General features: G+C 40.7%; 2 protein-coding genes across 3 annotated transcripts in view; one reads left to right on the plus strand and one right to left on the minus strand.

Annotated features, from left to right (window-relative positions):
- Positions 1-2,854, minus strand: part of mmp16b (matrix metallopeptidase 16b (membrane-inserted)) — a 16,979-nt gene extending 14,125 nt beyond the window's left edge. The window contains exons 1-3 of one of the 2 annotated variants that reach the window (XM_005742566.1): positions 2,373-2,854; positions 605-753; positions 330-344 (exon numbers count right to left, since the gene is read on the minus strand). In XM_005742566.1, coding sequence (XP_005742623.1) covers positions 330-344; positions 605-753; positions 2,373-2,501 — 293 coding nt within the window. In that variant the 5' untranslated portion in view covers positions 2,502-2,854. The remainder of the gene's footprint in view (positions 1-329; positions 345-604; positions 754-2,372) is intronic. The other variant, XM_005742567.1, reaches the window with a different exon arrangement.
- A 9,423-nt stretch (positions 2,855-12,277) lies between these two features.
- The window catches only part of egfra (epidermal growth factor receptor a (erythroblastic leukemia viral (v-erb-b) oncogene homolog, avian)), a 44,891-nt gene continuing 33,178 nt past the window's right edge, over positions 12,278-23,990 (plus strand). The window contains exon 1 of the mRNA XM_005742568.2: positions 12,278-12,613. Within this exon, the coding sequence (XP_005742625.1) occupies positions 12,499-12,613 (115 nt within the window). The 5' untranslated portion in view covers positions 12,278-12,498. The remainder of the gene's footprint in view (positions 12,614-23,990) is intronic.

Below are 23,990 nucleotides of genomic sequence, written 5' to 3' on the forward strand. Positions count from 1 at the left end.
AAGAGAAGAGAAGAGAAGAGAAGAGAAGAGAAGAGAAGAGAAGAGAAGAGAAGAGAAGAGAAGAGAAGAGAAGAGAAGAGAAGAGAAGGTGACTTAAGTTTGCTGACTAAAAAACTTTGGATCTCAGTTTTGCGTCACAAGACAACACAAAGCATTGAAGTGAACTCAGCAGTTCTCTTCCTGACAGGTGCCAGAGAATCACAGAACCAAAATAAGGAATGCAGAACAGCGCTAAACTACTCCAAACTACAGCCCTTCATGTTTCTCATTCATACCCACGTCACAACTACAAAACAAACACAATACATAGGCAAAACTTTAATTCTCACCTCAGGGTGATATCACTGCATCATCATGCAAAATGAGAAGAGGGAGAAGCGTTAAAACCTTCAACTTAGGTTGTGTGAGGCGAGGTGACGCGAGGTGAAACAAACATCTCTGTCTCTTTACTAATTCTTTGCAATACTGATAGCCCATCCTGCATTTTAAATGAACGAGTGGAGCATAATGCATTAACATGACATTAATGGCCTAGTGGAAGTGCATGTGCTGCTCAGCTGTTTGTGTTTGCGCAAGTACGTCCACCACACATGTATACACTCACTCCTTGGTTTTCTCATCCAGTGTCCCTGTGACATTGAGCCCGTAGACACGCTGCATGGCAGCAATAGCTGAGTGCATGGTTTGGGCCGATCGCAGGACAGACATGCCTGGTTCTGTGCGGGGAAGGTAGCCATACCTCTGTAGCCATCCCTGCAAGGGGTGAAGAAGGAGAAAGATTTGAGCCATCATATTTTGTTTTGGTTTAAGACCAAAGCTCAGATCTGAGAGAGGAAAACAGGAAAGATTACACTACAGTGTTGCACATTTTGCAAGTTTGGGAATATTACAAAAGGCATATGATTCACCACACAACACACATATCCACCAAACTCCTGTAATGTATACAATACATTAAAAGTGGGAGTATAATAATAATATGAAAGTGCATCATTCATTGTGCATCTCACAAGAGACAGTGACTAACCTTTGGCTACAGTACTACTGAATATTAAATAAAACAACAGAATGAGCTGCAGCAGTGTTTTATTTAACATCACAGTATACCTGAGAGTATCAAAAGCTAATTTTGAGAAACACACACATATACAATAATTTATAGTCAGTTATTTAGTTAAATTGTCTATCAAGCACATTTTTTAGGGTTTAAATGGTTGCTTGTGTGGACAGCACTGCTAAAACAAAAGCAGCTGAATCCCTGCTGCTGACCTTAGTCAGTGTTCATGTCTTGCGGCTCTCGGTCAGTGTTCATGAGCAGGACTGTGGCCCTGCCTCCTCCTGCCCTAAAAAGCCAGAGTGTGATTTGATGCAAACAAGTGAGGTGAAGCTGAGAATCATTCAGGGGCACCGGCAGGTTCAGTCCTGAAAGTGAGCTTGGCACCCACACTATCCACAGCTGTCCACACCAACCAGGTGCCTCCCTATCACCACACAGCCAATGAGATATGTTCCAGCTAGCTAATCTGACTAACTGTCTCCTCTGCCCATCCCTCCCTCTCCCTTCTGCCTCTGTCCCTTACTCAGCTTTGCTAAACGCCTTTTTTTATCCCTCTTATTTTTCCCGGTTTCTCCCGTGGTGTGTTTCCTGTATGAGTTGTGGTTGTTCAAAGGCACAGATTTCAGAGAGATATCAGGCAAGATTTCATTGAGCCATTAAATTGAATAATGGTGTGTGTGTGTTACTGTCAGCTTCAGCATTTAATTTCTTCAGAGTGGTGGGAGGGGAGCCTGTGGTGAGGATGGAAATGACATCAATTAATAAGGTAGAAAAAAGAAGCAAATCCTATTATGCAACTTGTGTCTGTAGATGTTTTATCTCCTCCAACACTGTGATGCTGCCAGAGCACATCTCACTTCATGATGACCTGTCAAAAAAGTAGCTTCTCTAGCAATACAACAGACGCGCTGAGGCATTTTTGGGTTCATTGTACTTTAAATAGACGGATCTCAGTGCATTCATATGTGCACATTTTGGATCAGTGGGCTGGATCACCTCACTTCATGAACCGCAATGTAATAACCTGAAATGAGCATCCTTCTGTTTCATTGCACCCAACAAATGAGGGGTATTTTTTTCCAGTGCGTGAGCTGTCCTGACAGGCTTGGAATGTCTCCATGTTATGCTTTATCGCATGTGCCCACGGATAGCGTGGGTAACTCAACATACATGTTCTGTTTTTTTGTTTTTTTGTTTGTTTGTTTTTTCCACGCTGAGGCAGACGATGTGGAGGAGAGAGCACGGTCATTTATGATTCTCAGAGTCGGGGGGAGGTGGTGGTGGTGGTAGGGGGGTAGGAGGCCATTTATCTTACCTCAACGCTGAACTGATGATCCCCCTCTCCGGACACGGCACACGAAATCCAAAGCAAAAGATGCAAGCAGAATGCTGCCGCGTAAAAACAATCCGATGGTTTTCTTTTATTGGAGGATACTAAGGTCATAATGACCCGTTTTTCCCAAGTGTTTATTAGAAGAAGCCGCCCGTCTGCTTTGTGTCAAATGAAAACCATCGGGCGAGCTGTCAAGACAGATACAGATGAAAAAAACGGACCCCGCGTTTTTCTTTCTTTCTTCTTAAATATAATCCCGATGGTGTGATGTTCCGATGTCAAGCAGAGATAACTCGGCGTGTCAGACCCGCTGCCCTCGCCATTCTTATTTACATCGGGGGCTACATCTATCCAGCAGCATCAATGGCCATGTACAGTATCCAGCCTGCGCAAGATAGGCTCCCTCCCGACTCGACGCCTGCGCTTTGATTTCTCACACAGCGCAGCGCTGCTTGGCAGCATCATAAGAGCTGCCCTACAGAGTGCATACGAGATAAAAACGCAATTTCTCAGCACTGCCTGCACATCTGACGTTTACATTGCAAAGGCGACGGCTCTGTGCAGTTCGAAGCGCACACGTAGCCGTATGTTTTGATCTTAAATACCGAAAAACAAAGGCCGCAAAGCCAGATTTTAAACTGTGTGGCTTGCATTTTCGCTCTGATAAAGTAGGTAACTGCCTTTATGCGCTAGAAAAACTGCTAAATAGTCCCGTGCCACGAATAACCATCAAATACAGTGTGTCAGGACAGATGCTGATCAATTGCATGATCGTTTATCTTTAAATGTTGGTCCTGCACTATGTGCCCTCAATCTTGAGGACCCAGAATAGAAGACCTGATCGACATTTTTAGCTCAAACGGCACCAAAAACCTGCCTGAAGCATAACGAGCCACCAGATGGCAGCATTTCGTTGAAGAAAGAGCCACTAGCTGCTTTTTTTTTTTTTTTTTTTTTTTTTGCCAGGACACTGAAGACAGGACAAACTGAGACCGGAATCCACCCCATATAAACTAATGAGGCGAGAAATTAATCTGACATTCATTTGATATGGCACACAGAAAGGCCCTAGGCCTGTGGGAAGGAGTGCAGTAGGAGCTCATGACAAAAATCAAATCAGACTTTAGATTTTTTTTAAATTATTATTTTATTATTACCATCATTATTAATGTTTGCACACAGTTTGCACCCAGGAGGGAGGCAGGTGTGATTTATTTGCCAGCAGACATGAAAAATAATTCAGGGACTGAATAAAAAGATCGTATGGAGACATCAGGGAAAGCTAAGTGGCCTAGTTAGCGTTTAAGCCTCCCAGCGTGTCCTATCCTGCACTCTTCTGTCTGGCCTATGGACAATTTCAAAAGGAATTCTTATTTTTGAATCTGATGTTCAAGTGGAAAGAATGAGGCTACCTGCAGAGAAATGTGAGCTGATTAAATCTACGCTGCATTTCTGATCTGTCACTTGCACAATACAAGGTTGGATTAAATATCACCTGCAATGTGCATTGCTGCAGCCAGTCAATCACTCACGAATGACTCAAAGTTTCCTGTAGTCACGCACACTGAATGACAGATTTGAAGAAATATGATGGCATGGGCACGGAAGCGATCAGTGTCACCAGATTTAGGAAAGTAACCCTCTACCCAGCTGTGATGCTGAGAAATGAAAGCCTATTAAGGAGCACAGACATAAGTGAAAATGTCATCTTAGATTCTAACCATTTATTATGACTATTATGCATATTTAGATGTTTATAAGAGTAAATGGTAAATGGCCTGTATTTGTATAGTGCTTTACTAGTCCCTAAGGACCCCAAAGCGCTTTACACAACCAGTCATCCACCCATTCACACACTGGTGATGGCAAGCTACATTGTAGCCACAGCCACCCTGGGGCGCACTGGCGAGGCTGCCGGACACTGGCGGGCCCTCTGACCACCACCAGTAGGCAACGGGTGAAGTGTCTTGCCCAAGGACACAACGACCGAGACTGTCTAAGCCAGGGCTCGAACCGGCAACCTTCCGATTACAAGGCGAACTTGTAATTGGAAGGCTCAACTCTTGAGCCATGAGTAAGACTAAATATACTCAAAACATCAAAAATGAACATATTCTTAGTGAATCTGATCTTTTAATCATAAAAGACTCCATGTCAGACTGTCAGACTCCTGAACTCTGTCTCCTGACATCTGACGCACATTTAACTCATGGACTGAACACACACACACACACACACACACAAAACCACCTATAACTGAACACACACACAATGGACAAAAACAAACATGGACTGAACCACCACTCACAACCACTTGCACTTTATATACCCACTGTAGAAATTAGCCACATATCACTAATCTAAACTGCACTACTGTAAATGCTGTATAGACAATCATTCTGTACAAAACAATAATTATAGTTCTACAACTTTTTACAACTGTTTATAACTTATATAGTTAATATTTCATATTTCTGTATAGTTTTCATATTTGTATCCTGTTCATAGCCTGTACATACTTATAGTTATAGCATATTCATAACAAACCTTCATACCGTGTACATTGTAACATACCTATAATAGACCCTTTTTTGTAATATATCTATATTATTGCTAAAGCACTTTCTGGATGGATGCAAACTGCATTTCGTTGCCTTGTACTTGTGACATGTGCAATAACAATAAAGTTGAATTCTATTCTATTCTATTCTAACATATGTGTATTACTTTGTTGGTGTGTGCGTTTACTACACACACTTCTATATTTTGTAAAGTGCTACTACCAGTATGGCTTCTTCATCTTAGCTGCACACATCACAATACTAAAGCTACACAGCTAAATTACCTGTGAAGCCTGAGCACACACAACCTTCAGGAGATTATTGCCATTACTCATAACTGTGAACAAGCTGTTCCATGTTTTGAAACAGGATGTGACTGGTTGAGAAGTTGAGAAAGGGACGGTCATTGGTTTAAAACCGTTCATTCATTTACTTTGAGGTGTTTACTGTGTAACGCACTGAGATGTCATGGAGACCACATGCTCCGACAAGTTGAACGTGGCTCAGAGCCAAAGACCAGGGGCCTCATCAGGAGAGGTAAACCATAATGCAATAAGACGAGCATGCACGAGCACACGCGCGTGTGTTTGTTTGTGCGTGTGCACGTGAACTCGGTATTACAAAACAAACAATTCCTAAAATCAAATATTTGCCTTTTACTATTTTATTTACTAAGTTTAGCTTAAGGAGAATCGCCTTGAGGGGGGCCAGATGGTGCGATACAAGGTAATCTCACTGGCTTCTCTAATTAAACCTAATTAATTGGTGGCTGACAGTTTGCTGTGAATGCCTGGGGCTTTTCAACCATACCACTGCAGACAGGATTTAGCATGCTATTATTAAAGCTTTTAGGGATTCACTCACATCTAATCGCAGCCTTGCAGTATCTCACATGTCATGAATATGGCAGCCATGACAGTCCAAACTAGAGCAGTGAGATTCACAGGAAGGAGTCAAAGAGTTAATGCTATACACTCGAAGCAGATTAATCTGCATTATGAAGATGCTGAAACAAAATTTGATGGTTCCGCTCATCATTTTCCAGGAGAAGCACCTAATGTACAATAATTCTTTCTAAAAAAAGGTAATCGTGAGTTCTCAAATAAATGATCTACTTATTGTTGTGCCTTATATCTACTTTAAGGGGAAAAAAAGGTCTCTCACATTTAAATGCAAAACAGTAGAGCTTTCCCAGGGTTTTATTCCAGCTTAATTAAAATGCATCCTTTTGTGTGGACAATGTAAAAACACAGTATCATTTCTGACTGCCCATTGTAAATTACTTTTTCCCCCACTCAAACAATAGGCCAAAACATAGTTTGTTTTGTGTTAATCTATCACACGAGCAAAAGAAAGCATTAAACTTCCCGTCTGAGAAGCTGGAACCAGCTAAAGTTTGTAGAAGATCAAAAACTGCTCTTATGCTACTAAACTGCTTCATTTGTGTTGGTTATCTGCATCCTCCTTCTCTGGATCATAACTAGGGATGCTACGGCTCCGAGTGACAGCTGATCCTGTATGATCCCGTATTTTTTAATCCTCTTTTTTGCTTCTTCAGCGCAGTCTCAACCCTGCCATGTACAAGAAACAGCACAGCGACATAACAACAGCAGCAGCGGCAGTGGGGATTGTTATTTTGTTGCACTTGTTTTAAAACTATATATATTTTGGGATGTTGCCAGCCCACCTGGGCTTTGTCATGCTTATCAGATATAAGACCTGAGGGATAAAGGGGTAATCTCCATCAAAAACATGGTCACATACTGTACCAGTTCTGCCTCGTTGAACCACTTAATAAGAGTCCTTGTATAAACATTAGTCAAAGAAATGTTTTTAGAGGTTGAGGATTATTTATACTGCTCAACTTTTACTGCACTTCAAAGACCTCAAGCTGCGAAAATGAGCTTGATTAATTAACTCGTACTGCTAATCTATAATCTTACTTGAGGAACAAATACCGCAACACGCAGCGCTTATTTAGCATGAGAGATGGAAAATGTGAGACTATTACAAGGTAGCACATGCAATTATTTTACCAGCTGTAGCTGTCATCTCTCATCCTCTGAACACGTTCGCCTCTCTCTTTCTTTATCTTACTCTGTTTTGATTTCCTGGTTCTGGCCATTATTCTTGTTTGTTCAGTGTTTCTGCTTTGTCAGCTCTCCAAGACACACAGAGCCTCAGAGCAGAATGTGGATGGTGACTGCAACGCCTTTCTTTCAGACTGTGAAACATTTCATAATTGAAATATTGGCCACTGGTGTAGAAATTGGTCTCTGGAAAGAAGCCGAGGTGATTTCTCTCCCCCTTTTTTTCCTCTCTGCCTCAACTGTGGCTGAGTGTAAGACAAACCTTATAATGCATGCTCAATCATCCAGGTAAGTAAATCTCCAAAAGTTGATTCTGTTCATCTGGACGTAGCGTTTTGTGGGAGAAACGTTTTGTCACTTCTTCAGTCTCAGCTGACTGCTGGTTTCCCCAATCATATAAACAGTACATTTGCATAATGACTGAAACAAGCCCACTGAAGAACAATTGGCTGGGAGGTCAGTTCCTTAATCTTAATTATGCAAATTCTCATGACCATTGATCAACAACCACTGACCAAAACCCACTGATCAATGGCCATGAGTACCATTCACAGACAGTTGGGGAATGGCTGCAATCACAGCATTGTAAGATGGCGAAAGATGTACCCTTAGGCCCCCTCCTCGATTCAGAGATGGTCTTTACCTTTTCACGTAAATTGCCTCCTTGACTCCGCACTCAAACCAGCATTCCTCTGAATCTTTTAGTGAAATTTATTTCACTGAAAGTACAACAGGAATATTTTACCTCCCTGGTAAAATCGCTCGCTTTATGAACTTTGTACCAATTTATATCTTCATTGTGTTTCCTTAGTTTACAATATTGGTCTTATTGGTATCTTATCTTATTCGTATATATGTATGATTTCTATACATTGTACACCAGATGACCACTTTGGTTGTAAGATTCTGAATATTATGTATTAAAAGCTAGACATTTTAAATGAGAATAAGAAAGAAAATTATTTCTTTGTGCCCCTCTTTCCCTGTTAATGCCCTGCCTGCCCCCCTGTCAAAATTTTGCTAGATCCTCCTCTGCACAGTTACCAGCTGTCAGCTACTTAGAAAAGTATCCTGGTGTTACTTGTCTCTCAGAAACAGTTCACAACTTCCCTTCAACTCATTCATGTCACCTAAAAGGTAAACCTGTTTCTCCATCACCTGTTCAGCTCTACTGATTAAGTAAGGACATCTCCTGGTTTCATCTTCACATTTCCCTCTCAACAGATATCCAAACCGACATCATTACCAGCAGCTTTTACCGATGTGGCTCCAGCAAACATCAGCTGATACTAGAAATTAATATTAAATAAATTCTAACAACAGCGTATCAAGCTTAAACGTGCTGCTGTTGTTTCACGCAACATCTGCTGATTTCCTCGTTCTGGCGCAAAATGGGCAATAAACAAACAAGAGAGACGAGGCTAGTGGCGACAGAAAAGCCGATCAGCTGATCACTGATCAGTTTCGTGATTGAAGTAGCAACAGGAGAGGGAGGGGGAGAGGATGAGAGAAGAAGAGGCAGCAGCGTAAAGACAAAGAATAACTCCAGCTCTGTTTTTTTTTTTCATTCTAACTGAAGAAAGGGACAAATCGCGTTCCTTCTCACCTCAATACCAGGTGGTCGGTTGCATGTGTGCAAACCTGGTGACATCTATAAGAAACGTGTTCCTGCTGTGTTTGTCAACAAAGGTTTCTCAACAAAGAACTAAGTCAGGTTTTGCTTGTGGATCAAATGCTCATAAACAACAAGGGCCACTGACTTTATTTTTCTTTAGCAATCACAGTACGAAGAACAGTCAAATTGACAGTTGCACCACAACCATAGCACAGGGAACAAAAGCTCACTGTGCCGTCTCAAGTGAAACGTTAGCCTCGCATTAGGTAATTTCTCCTCGAGGAGAATGGTTATAATTTCACCAGACACAATAACCTCTTCCTCCAACAGTACGAGCAAAGACGCTTTGCTGTGCCATTAGGCTGCGATAATGAAATAAACACTAGTGTGAAAAATGATTTCCATCACTCCTGTCCCCATAGAGTCTGATATGTGTACAACAACAAACACATCTGAGCAGCTCGACGTCCAATTAGGCTCAGCTCTCATAAGACAGACACTCTGTCAGCACTCTCGAGACATTTTGTACATTCAACCCCTGCTTGACACTGATTCTGACGACCGTCTTTCATACATCGCCAAATGAATACGGATAACATCGAAACAGGATGTCAAAACTTACTGTTGGCTTTGTTTTTATGGGCACATTCAGTGAGGCCTCTAAAAGTTATAGGCCTTGGTATCCTGGATGAGTCATCATCATACTAGCTTTTTCTGCCTAGGTGTTTACTTAAAATAGATCCAGGTCTTCTGCAAAGTGACAAAAATCCACCAGTAAGGAGGCGTTTGGCTGTAAAACAATGCTGTAAGTACATATTTGTCTCTCTATAGTCCAGTTGCAGCCACTTGGATCAGTGTTATTACATAAAAAATACCAAAGGATTGAAATCACACCAAAAACAGACAGAACCAGTCTCTGTTAAAGCCGCATTAGAAAACTGGGCCAAGGAATGTGGCCACCTTTCAGTAAATATTGGCTTAACCAGCAGGAAGTACTGGAAAACCAGTCAATGTTTAACCATTTTGTACTATCCTTATTTGCAATTCAGATATTTATTTAAACAAATATTTATTTGTTTTTTTTTAAAAGTGAATATGTATTTGATTTTGATTAGATATCATCAATTACTATATAAACTAATAAATATCAGTCTGATTTTAATGCAGCTATACATTTTTGTAGTTTTCAGTATGATTGCACTCACTGGGCACCTTATCAGGTAAATCTGCTCAACTGATTGTTGATCCAAATATCTAATCTGCTAATCACATGGCAGCAACTCAGTGTACACATGATCAAGACAACATGCTGAAGTACAAATTGAGTATCAGACTGGGGCAGAAATGTGATTTAGGTGTTGAGGTCAGCCGAGCTGCTCTGAGTATTTCAGAAACTCCTGATCTGCTGGGATTTTCCCACACAGCCATCTCCAGGGTCTTTTTCTGGTCTGGAAAAGAGGCAATAAAAAAATCCAGTGAGCAGCAGTTTTCTGCACAAAAATGCCTCGTTCACGCCACAGGTCAGAGGACAATGGCCAGACTGCTATAAGCTGAGTGGAAGGCAAAAAATTGAAATGAACACTTATTACAACCAAAGTGTGCAGAAGAGCATCTCTGAATGCACAACACAGCAGCAGAAGACCACAATGTGTCATACCTGTCAGTAAAGAACAAGAAACTGAGGCTCATCACAACTGAATTCAATTTTATTTATATAGCACCAAATCACAACAACAGTCGCCTCAAGGCGCTTCATATTGTACAGTAGAGCCTACAATAATAGATACAGAGAAAAACCCAACAATCATATGACCCCCTATGAGCAAGCACTTTGGTGACAGTGGGAAGGAAAAACTCCCTTTTAACAGGAAGAAACCTCCAGCAGAACCAGGCTCAGGGAGGGGCGGGGCCATCTGCTGCAGCCGGTTGGGGTGAGAGAAGGAAAACAGGATGAAGACATGCTGTGAAGAGAGACAGAGATTAATAACAGGTGCAATTCAATGCAGAGAGGTCTCTTAACACATAGTGAGTGAGAAAGGTGACTGGAAAGGAAAAACTCTGCATCTTGGGAATCTTGGGAATCCTCTGGCAGCCTAAGTCTATTGCAGCATAACTAAGGGAGGATTCAGGGTCACCTGGTCCAGCCCTAACTATATGCTTTAGCAAAAAGGAAAGTTATAAACCTAATCTTAAAAGTAGAGATAGTGTCTGTCTCCCGAATCCAAACTTGAAGCTGGTTCCACAGAAGAGAGGCCTGAAAACTGAAGGCTCTCCCTCCCATTCTACTTTTAAATACTCTAGGAACAACAAGTAAGCCTGCAGTGCGAGAGCGAAGTGCTCTAATAGGGTGATATGGTACTATAAGGTCATTAAGATAAGATGGGGCCTGATTATTTAAGACCTTGTAAGTGAGGAGCAGGATTTTGAATTGAACTGAGCATCCTTCAAAAGCCACAGCCTACCTGAGGATCGTTGCTGACCATGTCCATCTTATTATGGCTTCTTACAACCATCAGACAGCTCAGATTTTCTCAAACTGATTGCTTGAACATAACAATATGTCCTCTGTACTTATACAGCCTCCAGTTACCAGATTCCAGTCCAATAGAGGACTTTTGGAATGTGATGGAACAGGAACTTCGGATATGCAGCCGACAAATCTGCAGCGATTGTGTCATGCTTAATATGGACAAAAATCTTTGGGGAATGTTTCCAGCGGATTGCTGAATCTATGCTACAAACAATTAAGGTGGTTATGAAGGCAAATGCGGTCCAACACGGTGTAACTGTGTTGTGCCAAAAAGTACTTTGCAGTGTTTCTATTTTCTATGTGTAATGGCAAATGCTGACCATAGTCACGAAGATTTTTTAGGGAGACATATATAAAATAAAGAAATAGCCTGTTTTCCAAGTGTCTTCATGACTCTGATGTGTTATTTGCTTCAATTTCCACTGGTCTCATCTGTTGATGAAGACATTTTTAATGTCAATTACACTTTTATTTACCCAGATAAATAAAGGATATATAAAAGTCACTTTCAAACAAACAAACAAACAAAAAAACTGATTGCACCTTCTATGCTCTGGCTAAATATGGTCCACAACTCATTTACCACAATTTAAATACAATCATTTTTGGCACAAAATTAACGAGGATTTTTTTTTTTCCTTTTGCTTATTTATTTATTTATTTTCGTATTTGTGACAAATTTCAAAAATAGAAATTAAAATGTACTGATGAAAGAAAACAGCTGATATTCCATTCATCGAATATCGGCGAGGCTCTTTCAGGTTGTCAGTGACTTTATGAGGGACATCTTCCTCTTTTGCTTGTTTGTCTTTTTCTTCACCAAACTAAGAAAACAGACCATAAAAGCCGGTGTTTCTGTTCTGCAGCTACTGAGCTACTGTTATTGCCTTTGTTTGCTCAAGGAAGTTTATTCAGCTTTTTTTATTTGTGCATGTTTTAATGCACGCTGTAGCTCACATTATGGCCACTTTTCTACAGTGCAGTCCATTTCCCGAAAACACTGCCTTTCTTTCCCCCTTTTTTTCGTTTTTTCCTGTTTGGTTTGTGCAGTTCTTTGTACATCCGGCGTGTACCTGCGCGAGAGGCGCATCTGTCCTACCTCGTGGTGACGTCAGATCAAGCCAGTAGTTTGTCCTCAGTCGCTGCCTGAGCTGGGACTGCTGAAGATATCTGCGAGGAGGAGGAGGAGCTGTCAAAGTTTGAGTTGCCCACAGAAGGAAAAGTCTTTTTTACTCAACGAGCAGAGAGGGAGAGGGAAAGGCGACGTTTTCAAGTTTTGGGAAAGCGGAATATCTCGGCTTGTTGGCATGGAATGACACCTTCTCACCGGGAGCTTCAAACTAACACGATGGCAGCCCGTTTTCTCAAGTGGATCAGTCTCACGTCTCTGCTGTGGCTGAGCTTCTGCGGTCTGGCGCAAAATAAAGGTATGTGAGGTGTACGTAGTTGGATCTTAATGGTAAGCAGGCTTTCACTTTCTTCTCTGTCAGCGTTAACTTAAAATCACAGAGAAATCTCGGGCCGGTCACGAAGCCGCAGAGAAACTTGATCCAGAATAGGAGGGGGGAGAAAGTTTCTCACAGTCTCGCTGCTCCGGCTGTAACCTGGTTAAAGCTACAGAGGGGCTCAGAAGAGGTTAGTCACTGAAAACGAACACACTGATTTTATTTTTTATTTTTTATAAAGAAAGAAAGAAACGAGAAAAAAAGTGATTTTTCCTTTTAGTCAATTGTTCAAATCTTTCCCCACCAAAAAAAATCTGGCACTGACCGTACCGAGAAAATCTACACCACTCTGAGGATCATGCAGGCAGGCAACGGATGTGGATTTGGGAAATTTCTGCCTTTTAATCTCGTCTGTTTATGAAATGTGCGAGCACTGTGTGAGCTTTCCATACTCCGTTTTGTGACAAAACTCTTACTGGCATATGCTGAAGTACACTTCATAAATGTGGATTTCTTATCCTTTCTCACAGACCAGATCTCACACCAGCGGTCACATTTGTTTGTTAGTATTTTAAGCATCTTCAGACGTGATAAACATCTGATCCTAGATCAGCTCGAACATTCTCCTTAGTCGACTTGCGCAAACGATATAAAGTTGGGTTTTGTTTAAGTGTTCTTTTGGCCCTGAAAATAAGGTCAAAGTAGTCTTATTATTTTTAAAGATAGCAGTGTTATGACTGTTCCTTTACTTTTCTCCCCCTATTTTCAGTATCCTTGAGTTATTTGAAAAATCAGTAGTACATTAGTTGTTAGCCTACTTTCAAAAACTTACAAATTATATATATATATATATGTTATTTACTCCTTGTTGGTTTGAGTTACTCAGGACCCACAGAGGAGAGATGTTAGGAGAGAACGTGACCAAACATATCACTTTACTCCCTAATGGATTTAACTTCCTATTCTCGTGAATCATGTATCATGTATCATTACAGTGTTGTTCCCCTTTTTAAGCGGATAAGCGTGTACTCATAGTGCCACCGGCCCACGTGCAAGCCCCATCTCTCCTGTCTGGTTCCACGAGTGGAGACCAGTGCCGCTTTGAAGAGAACCATAACAAATCAAAAGTGTTTGCGAGCCAAAAAGACAGAGTCCCTAAATATTTCTGGGCTTCTAAACAAACTGGACATTTCATGCAGCAGCAAGTCTCCCACAGTAAATAAGGATTTTGGAATTTTATTAAGACAAGAGAAGATTAGTGATGAGCAGCTGTGATGACAGATACGCTGTGCAGTACTATTAGGTTTAATTACACTTCTTTTTGTTAGTTTTTTTTTTTTTTTTTACAACTGATCCCATTTGAATTTCCAGTGAAGTGTGAGCTGCAACATATGCTTTTGACAGTTCAAGTTGTTGTTGTTGATTCGTGTGTTTTTGGCCAGGGGCTGAGACAGATGTTTCTATGTGCCACGCTGTGTTTTAACTAGCACACAGTGTCCAGAGCAGTCAAATTGATTTGAACAAGATGGCAAATACATCTCCATGACGCTCCTTTGGAATCAAAAGTCCAAATAACAAACTATTGGATATTTGGGCTGTTGTGCAATCGTAATAAACTCAAGTAACATGTAAATGAAATCATGTTATTGATTAAAGAAAGAGTTACTAGGAGGGGTCGTGCCATCGCTGTGCTGCAGGTTTATCCAGTAACTTGAGAAGAAACCAAATATGGAGTGAGTTTATTAATAATTACATGATGAACACTTGAAAACTTGAGCTGTTTAGTGCTTGGATTATAGTCTTGTCTTGGGGAGATTTACATGTGTATGTGTAAAGACATGCTGATACCAGTCTACTTACTATGGTAGTAATGGGGGCGCGGGTGTGTTACGCCTTCAAGTATTTAATAACTTTTCCTGATGTTTTACATTTTTACGGGCACACCTTCTCAATATTTTTATTGTGATATTTGTGGAGATGTCATATTCATACATTTTCTTCTCCAAGGTCACACTTGTTCTGAAAACTATACTGGCTGTCACAGGGCAAGAGGTGGGGTACATCCTGGACAGACAAAGACATTATTTCACCTATGGGCAATTTAGAATCACCAATTAACCTAGCATTCATGTCTTTGGACTGTGGGAGTACCCACACAGGACAAACTCCCCAGTAAATGCCCCAGATGTTTGGTAGATTTGATCCAATGCCTTTTTTGTTGTAAAGTGATGGTCATCACCATGCCACTCCAGCTTAAGCTTTAGAAAAAAGTAGGGTCGTTTTCTTAGGACATCAAGGAGAGTGTAATCCTTGGACTTTAAAAAACAAGACCGGCAGATGCACATTTTCCAGGGATGCTTGACTAGTCAGTCTAACTAAGCAGTGTCTGTTTGACCTATTAAAATGTGTTTGTGTTGCTGGGAAGCAAATGAACATCTGGCCAGTGGTTTACACTTAGAAGAAGCAAAAAAAGAAATAAAGGAAAATGTAAGTTTAGAACAATTTGAAATTGGTTGCGATCATGGAAACTTTTTTGCATATTGTTCTGTGTTTGAACTCTTGTTTTTTTATTTTTTTATTTTATCTAAGTTTACAGATCATGTGATCTATTTCACCCTGGAGGTCTCTGTGCTGGAACTGAGTTTCTGTCATGGAAACACAATCAGCGGCATTTTTTTTAAAGGTTTCACTGAAGAGGCCACCTGGTAGAGCTAAAATACATGCAGAACTGCCGTGCTTCAGTTCTGTTACATCAGATTTAGGAGCGTTACAGTTGAGATCAAACTTGTGGTCGCTGGCAAGATTCAAGAAGCATTACAGATGTAACTTTGTATTTATTATAATCATAACTTCATATTTATAACAGTATGTTTGCACTGAAGCACCGCAGCAATTTCCTAATGTTGTAAACCCGCTCAACATTTGGCAATAAAACCCTTTCTGATTCTGATTCTGATTCTGATATTTACTTTGGAGGCATAGCTCCGGTAATCCAAAGAAGCATTTAAATCAGCCAAAGTTGCCATCTGTGATGATTTAGCTTATTACATTTCTCCACTTTGCTCGCCCATTTAGCCCACCTGTTTCTAGGAGTGCTACTGACAGGCCATTAAGGCTTTTGGAAATGAATTTGAGATTTGATAATGCAGAAGCTTTTCCCTCAGGACGCCCGCCTGTCACTCTTGTGTTCCTGCTGCAAAATGGAAAAGCTCCTCGTTCCTTACACTGGCATAATTAGTTTGTTATTGCGAGTAATGCCCACAGCTTCGCCCAGCAGCCGACCGCAAGTAATAACGGATGATTTATTTCACATTTGCTAAATGGTTTTAGAATGATTACTCCTTTGTGACTGTTTGTGACTGGCTTTGTACTGCAAAGGCGATGATTATATATTTTTTTTATTGTGCACTTAAAAAATTCTAAGCACTTCTACTTTTTTTTGTAGAATGATGCCAAGCCGGAAATATGCAGTAAAACCTTCCTAAGAGCCACTCTAACTGACACATGAGTTAACCAGTGAAAGATGAAACTAATCACAGGAGCATGTCAAGAGCTAAATCCTTAATCCCTAATCGAGGCTCCCTCGCTTGCTTTTGACACAATGTAACCCGCTTATATCAATATGCTTCCCCCCCAAGTTAATCAAGTTCTGGATAGAAAGCGATAGAAAGATAGGAGGAAGTCTGCCTCAATCACTGCATTTACATCTGCTTGCACACCTGCAAAAGTTAAGCTGACTCATGACAACATTTCAGTCCTGCAGTGCATCCTGAGTAAGTGCTTTTCCCTGTGTAACAAGCCAGCTTCCCCCATAAGTCATCTGTTTTTGTTTCTTTTCTTTTTTCATCACTTTAAGAAACCCATTTCTTTTCTAGGATTGGATGAATGTTAGTAGTGAAATATAGTTTATGATCTTGTGTAATCCTAGAACATCTTGCATGCATTTTAGTGTTCTGAGTGATCCAAGTACTGCTGTGGCTGCTGCTATCTCTTGCAGGTCCGCTGATGACCTTCCCAGATTTACATCTGCTGCAGTCATTGTCAGAAATCATGTTGGTTTTTTTTTCCTTAATGTTTGGGCCATGGGAGCAGGAATATAATTTCTTCGTCCTTCTTCCGCCTTCTCTGCTTGCTTTGATGAACTGCACCAGGTCTGAGCAGCATAGACTGCTGCAGAGGTGCAGGATTTCGGTTTCACCCTGTGACAATAGTGCCTCTGTAGAAAGCAGGGGATCTGGCAGCACTGATACTTTTGTCGAGCAACTGAGATCTGTGCTGTGTAGCAGACGCACCCGAGGCTAGACATCCATGTCATCAAGAGGAAGCCTAGAAGTGAAGCAGCTTTTGTTCTTTTTACCTCATTTTTTTTTTCTGAAAAGACAATAAAATCTATTGTGTCGACCTACAAGTCAAGTAGTATTGCACTTCTGTAAATGTTATGCATTCGGTTCCACTACCATGAAGCATAAACCCAGAAATCCTCGAAAGCCTAAAGAAGTTTCTTCGATGAGTGATGAAACATTTCTCCAGATGAGCAGAATTAGCTTTCTGGGGTGTAGCGTGTAGACTTTAGGCAATATTATCCATTAAATGCTCCAAAAGCCTCCAACACCACAAACAGAATCTTGTTCATTGAAGACTCGATAGTTTATAGACAGTAACCAATGGATATTCACAGCATTTATGCAAATGCCATCCCTCCTTACCATACAGACTGTTTACCTCAAGGCAACCGAGGCTTGCTCAAACATGACTGGTCAAAAGAATTCAGACTACAAAAGGAGGACAGATTGAAACCAAACAGCTAGAATACTAAAAAAAAAAAAAAAAAAAGAACTGCAACCATTGCTGCAGATTAATGTTCATATTGAGATATGTGTTTATAGTGGCAATGGGGATTGCCTGGCTTTTGGAGTCAGCCTCAAGTGGCCTGGATTGCAGTCTTTAAAAACTTTGTTTTCTCAGTGTTTTTACTGCAACAACTAAAGATGCTACCCATTCTGTAGTTTATATACATTAAGTGAGAAACCAGCATGGAGTAAGGGGCTAGATATGTGGGTTACTTATTGGGTTACTTATGGTAACAAAGCCATCCGCAGCACTTTATGGCCTTTCCATGATCCGCTGGTTGTGCATGGAGTATTCAGTGGAAAGAGACCCAGAGTTGAGCTGGAAAAAAAGGCTTTCTGCTATCTGTCATCTCATCAAGTGCAGTGTCGTGTCGAAAGGGAAAGGAGGCCAAAGCTCCAATAGTTTTATTATGACTGCATTTGTATGTCTTAAAGAATGCTTTGCTGAGGTAGGGGGGGAAAGGGGCGTTGTGGGATTGTCAAACTTTTGTCTGATTTCATTATTTTTCCTTTTGGAGTAATGCTTCAAGCCCTTGTTTGGCTGAAAAATGTCTTTATCTTTGGTAAACATGCCATACAGCAGCTCACATCTGATTCATAATGTACTAGAAATTCACAGTGTGTTGATAATCAGTGTTTTTCTAGGAGTGCCTCATGTGTAAATAGGAAACTTGGGTTAAGCTGCAGTGAAACTGCTGAAACAGTAAGCTGACTTTAGCTGGAAAGTGGGCGCTGAACATATTTCCATCCTGCAGGCTTTTAGCCTGAATGAAAGCCATGGTTCTGCCACACTGCATAGCCTGTTCTGAAACACGTTTTTCTTTAGAAAGAAATAGGTTGCTGTATTTGTATTCAGTGTGGAGCTCTATAGATGTGCATGTCATTGAGATGTCAATGGGACGGACAGGGGTTGTGCACAGATCAAAGGAAGAATCGCAGCAGCAGAGACAAGCAGGAAAGTCGGGATACGCAAACAAACATCAGAAGGATGGAGTGCGATCTTTGACTTTGTTATCCGTGTCCTCGTTTAATTGTTCATCAAAGAGGCCTCGTCTTCTTTTTTTAGTTTGCTGCCGCTTCAGTGTAGCATCCAAATTGCAGATGAGAGTCTCTCAGCATTATCCTGCAGACCTCCTGCAGGTGTGTCATCACCTCTGTTGACCTCCACGTCATTATGAGGCGCGATGCTTCAAACTGCATCCCGGCTAGAAGAGGAATCCCCTACAGGGACGAGAACAATAGCTTCACAAATAAATGTCCATCTCAGAATATTTCAGAAGAAAGCATTGTTTGTGAGGGGTGGTGGCCGATCTCAGAAACTTGCTTCCCTAATAGCATTTAGGCTCTTCCTGTGCGGTCTGAGCGTGATTCACTAATGTGAGACTGTGTTAGAGGTTTGGACCTTGTGACACAATATGGTTAATTAGTCCAGGTTATGTATATGAGTCCCAGCGTTTGTCAAAAACTATTGCATTAAAGGTCCAGGATGTTTAATTGTTCACCACTTTGCAGTGTAAAGAGAGGGGCTTTCCTGCTTCTCTTCCTGATTACAAAAGGATGTTAGAGGTCCCCCAAGAGCATTTAACCAGAAGCATTATGCTATTTTTTTTTATTGGCGTGCATTGGCTTTGGTCCATTTTTTTGCTCAAAAGATTTGTTTTTTCCATGTTCACTCCTAACAGTGCTGACAGATACTGATGTAAAATTGTTCTGCTTCAACTGATTTAAATTGACTTCATGCAGCTGACTGTGTAAAGCTTGGCTTGAGAGTGAACATCAAACTTTATCAGCTTAAATTTTTTGCAAACATAAATCCTGATGCCTTTCAAAGGAGTTCTGATCAGGCTTGTCTGGTCCGTAGTTTTTATTACCTATGAAAAAGAGTGTTTCCTCTGTTATTAAGGCATTATATGCTCCATTAAAAGTTTGCATGTCATGTCAATCAAGACAGACTTACAGTATACAACTCCCTTTTATAGATTGAAAAGGTAGTGCTGTTGAGTAATTTCTAGTCAAATAGAAAACAAAAGGGATTTGTCTTGTTTTGTCCAAAGAATTTGGCATGTACTGTGTGTTCAGTGTGGAAAAGAAAAACAGGTTCAGTGATGTTTTTACCTTTTCTCTGTCGTTCAGCTCGGCTTACACTTCGGCATCAAGATAAAATAGGCTTGTTGACTTCATGAATTTAGTTTAAACTCTATGTACACAGGAAAATTGTGTGGTCATGTGCTATGCTCACATCTACAGACATTCAGAATCTCTTAACTTATTTCTTTTATTCCAATCTAGACCTCCTTTTCCTGTCATTGAAGATTGATCTGAGCTTACTGGGTGCCAACTGTGGTGAGCTTCCCTAACAGGAAGGATTCTCTCCTAAAGCAAATTTTAAAGCTCGAAATGAAACAACATTCATAGTCTGTTTGTGGCTGCCTTCTAAATAAGGTAATAGGAGTGCGCGCTTGACTGAGAAACGCACACAAAGAAAAGGAAACATGAATACATCAGCCTCAGAAACCCCAAGTCTGGACAAAGGGTTCCTTATTCAAGACTTTGTCGTCTTCTTTGACCTTATCTTGTCATGTGGACATGACTTTACAACCCTGTGTCAACAGGGAGAAGAAAGGCATGCCTATTAGCTCAAATTCATGAGGCTGCTGCGTGAATAGCGGAATCAGTTGAGCTGATATTGAATCAGGGCAGCAAATCCAAGTTAGATATAAGAGTTCTTTTGGAAATGAAAAGCTCCACTAAGGCACACAGTGTTACATATTACAGTGCTAAAACACTGATATTTAAGTATTGTTTTAACTGTGTTAATGATCAGTACAGCTAATCATTCAGATTCCTATACAAATAAAGCTGGGACAGGTCTACTGATATAACTGAATGTAATAGATTGTAAAGCAGCACATCCAATAGTCTAATACAGTGGTCCCTCGCCATAACGCGGTTCACGTTTCGTGGCCTCGCTGTTTCGCAGATTTTTTTGTGTGCAATTTTGCATGCTTTTTTCTTTTTCTTTTTTTTTTTTACAGCACATTGTGTTCTGCGTCCTGATTGGCTGTAGATAATTGTCAATCAATCTCGTGCCGTGTCTCCTGTACAGTACAGAATGCGTTCAGCTTGTCAAATTTACGTAAATCTTTGATTGCTGGCAGGGTGACTCTGAAGTGCTGTACTGTATGTTTGTAAGTTTTCTCCGCAACAAACACAACAATGTTGACGAAACGTTTGCACCGTCGAACGCACCTGTGGTAGCACCCAAAAGGCAGAAGAAGATGCTAACCATCACACAAAAAGTTGGACTTCTGGACATGCTAAAGGAAGGTAGAAGTTACTGTATTTTACAGATTATAAGGCGCATTAAGCGAAAACAAAACATTCAGATAAGTCAAACTTTACTCAACTTATTCTTCTTGCTTCTATCACTTCCATACCATTGATTCATTAATGCTGAATTCTCTCACAGCTGCTCCATTCCCATGTTCTGAACCAGAAAACAGGGTTTGATCTTTGGTTTCATTCTATAATACTGGACTCATTTTTCTACGAAGGTCGAACTTTGAGAGTGTTTAAACAAGAGAGAAAAGTGTGACAATGTTCATGCCTGTCTAACAAAAGTGTATAAAGTGTGCAGTGAGGGGTTTTATAGCCTTAAAACATCTCTATATATAATTGTAAAAAATAAAGCTGACTACTTCGCAGTTTTCACCTTTCACGGGTTATTTTTAGAACATAACTCCTGTGATAAACGAGGGACTACTGCACCACAAATTTCAGCCAGTCATTCATATCAAAATGCATTAGGACTTATCGTTTAGTCTTTGTCCAGTTTCTTCACATTCTTTTCAGGACACACTGCTGACCATGCTGAGATATGCCAAGTTCTCAGCTAATAGCTCATTGGGATTCAACCTGTTGGTGCTAAAAGACTATTTTTATGCTTATCAAACTCAAACTGCGCTATTGTTGGCATTTTTTGGGAGATTCATCGAAAGAACAAATTATGTATTTCTAAAATCACTTTAAAAAACTACAAGTAAAGGCATCTCATTGGAAGCAAAATATAAAGAAATGAGGCTTATGTTTATGCCTACAGGTTTGTCTCCAAAACAGAAAGAGCTCTGTGATTACCACCAGGTTATCTTGATAGCAAGTAAAGTACAATTCTGACAAGCGAATAACCGTCCTTCCTTATGACAAACCTCTGCCTCAGTTACGAGCAGTTATAACACTGTTGGCAGTTTTGTGGCAGGGTGTGTTAGAGGAGGAAAAGAAGATCAGCTCTTCTCTTGCTTTGGTTCCAGCATTTTAGAAGCCAGCATCACCTCTCGCCGATTTCATCACCATCGTAAAACGTGTTTCATCGCAGCCATTTATAGATGAGCTGACAGCGTTGTTCATGATATTGTAGCTGTGGCAGTGACTTCTACAGAGTTGATCCTTGATTTGTTTTACTCCAGCAGCACTAAAATGTAATATACTCAACGCCCCTCGTGAGGTACCTTTTCTAATTGCCTGGTAGGTTTCAACAACACCAATGTTTCGTTGAGCTCAGAATTAATTTCCTGGTGGGACTTTGAGCGGAACATCTTCATTACTGCATGTTTTCATAATTGAAGCCAGAGGCTTGTAAAAAAAAAAACAAAAAAAAAAACAAGCACTCCTTCACTGGCAGTGTTTCCTTCAATAAAAAAAGATTGAACCCAACCCTGTCATTGCGAGACTTCCCACTGAACCATTAGTCAAGCTCACATATTTTATATACCCACAAATCGTATCACTCTTAAAGCATTACTGATAAATGGTCAATATATACACCTCCATTTTCATTTTCATAACAAACCACTTCAGCTGGGTGGAGGATGGGTAGGGCTGATATGCCCTGGAGAGTGCAAACCTGGACCACTGCCAGGAAGTAGGATTAGCCCGCTGAACTGTCACTGTATCCACTTCATCAACAACCTCTTCCTGAGCTGATTAGGCAGGAGTCTGAGATTATTATTTTTTGTCATATCAATCCACTTGTTTTAGTATTATTCTTATTATCAGTCACCAAGATTTACACAAGATTAAAAATACTTAAAACCAAATTGGGTTTTCAGGTCAAAGGACACGTAAGCAGGCGACTAAATTTGATTCCTTTTAAACACTCGAGTCACTGACAATATTGATGTTAGAAAGCCGTCTTTGCTGTCTTTCTTTCTTCCTTTTTTGTCCACGTTGGTTACTGTTTAATCCACTGATTCCTCATGCTTCTGAGCTATAAAATGATCAAAGTAATAAATGTTTGGCAACTGCTGGTCAATTTGAAAAAGAAAGTGACAAATTTGAAATGGGATTCTGTGTTTGGAGTTGGAAGCATCTTTACATCTGCTGAGCTGTGTTTAAATCACGGTTACTACAAGGTTCACTGAGGAACTAGACTGAGGCTTTTGATTATGGTAGATGAGACATTCAGATTTCCTTTTTCCGCCACTTGAGAGACCTTCTCGCTTAAAGGTTAAGTCAGTTTAACCTCAAGGTCCATTTAGTAGCCGCTCTTGAGCTTTCAGATATGTCAACTTATGCTCTAGAAATTTGCACTCAAGCAAATTTCCCTAATTTTATTTGTTTATTTTAAAGGAAATCCACCTGGGAGAGTGGGGATTTAGGCTTGTGCATAGTCAGAACTGAGTTTTAACTTATCTTTAGCCAGTATAAAAGACATGCTTAGGCCGCATGCCTGTCTGTTCGAAGACAGGCATGCGGCCATAGGGGAAGGCTTGAAGATGGTTGCCTATTTTTTTCTTCTTCTATCTCTGCAGGTTTAATGTTGGAAAGTTTTTTTTGTTTTGTTTTTTTGTTTTTATCCCGGCGTGCACACTTATCGTCCATCCTCTGGTGTAGTCATTAGAATTTGTAGTGTGTGTTTTATACACTGTGCATCCGAGCCGTGGTCCTTGTGTTCAGCAGTGTAGCTGATAGCGAGAAAAGAGTCTAGTCTGCCAAGTCTCATGCCTTTGATGACTGACGCAACGCAGCCAGGCCTGAGGTTGTGCAAACGCCCTTCTCTGTCTCTAGTGAGGGGGTGGCCTCCTCAGTCATAATCAACTTAAGCAAGCAAGCTTTGGACATTGTTTTGGAGCTGCATGTGTGATGTGCTTTTTTTGTCAGGAAAAGGAGAACGCCCCGCACGTTAACAATGGAAGAAAACTGAGCTGTGGGCTTTGGAGAGAGGTGTTCGATGAAAAACTACCAACACTTTCTGTCAGTCCCTGCTATTCATGCTTCTATTGTGGAGATGAAAATACTCCAAAGGTTTTAACAGAGCACTCCCTGGATTCATGTGCTTGGCAGCGGCCCACCATAGCATCTCAAGCATTTTTAGCTTGATGTGTCATCAGGAAGACGTAGCTCAACTGTAAAGCATTTCTGTGCAAATTAAATCGGTCATGCTTTTGGCAAGTACAACACAACACGCAACTAAATACCCTTTCACAGCGCTGAAAAATTATGAGAGTTCCTCA

Source organism: Pundamilia nyererei, unplaced genomic scaffold (assembly GCF_000239375.1).
Source record: "Pundamilia nyererei isolate P.nyererei 1_Seehausen unplaced genomic scaffold, PunNye1.0 scaffold00121, whole genome shotgun sequence".
NCBI classification, from domain to species: Eukaryota; Metazoa; Chordata; class Actinopteri; order Cichliformes; family Cichlidae; genus Pundamilia; species Pundamilia nyererei.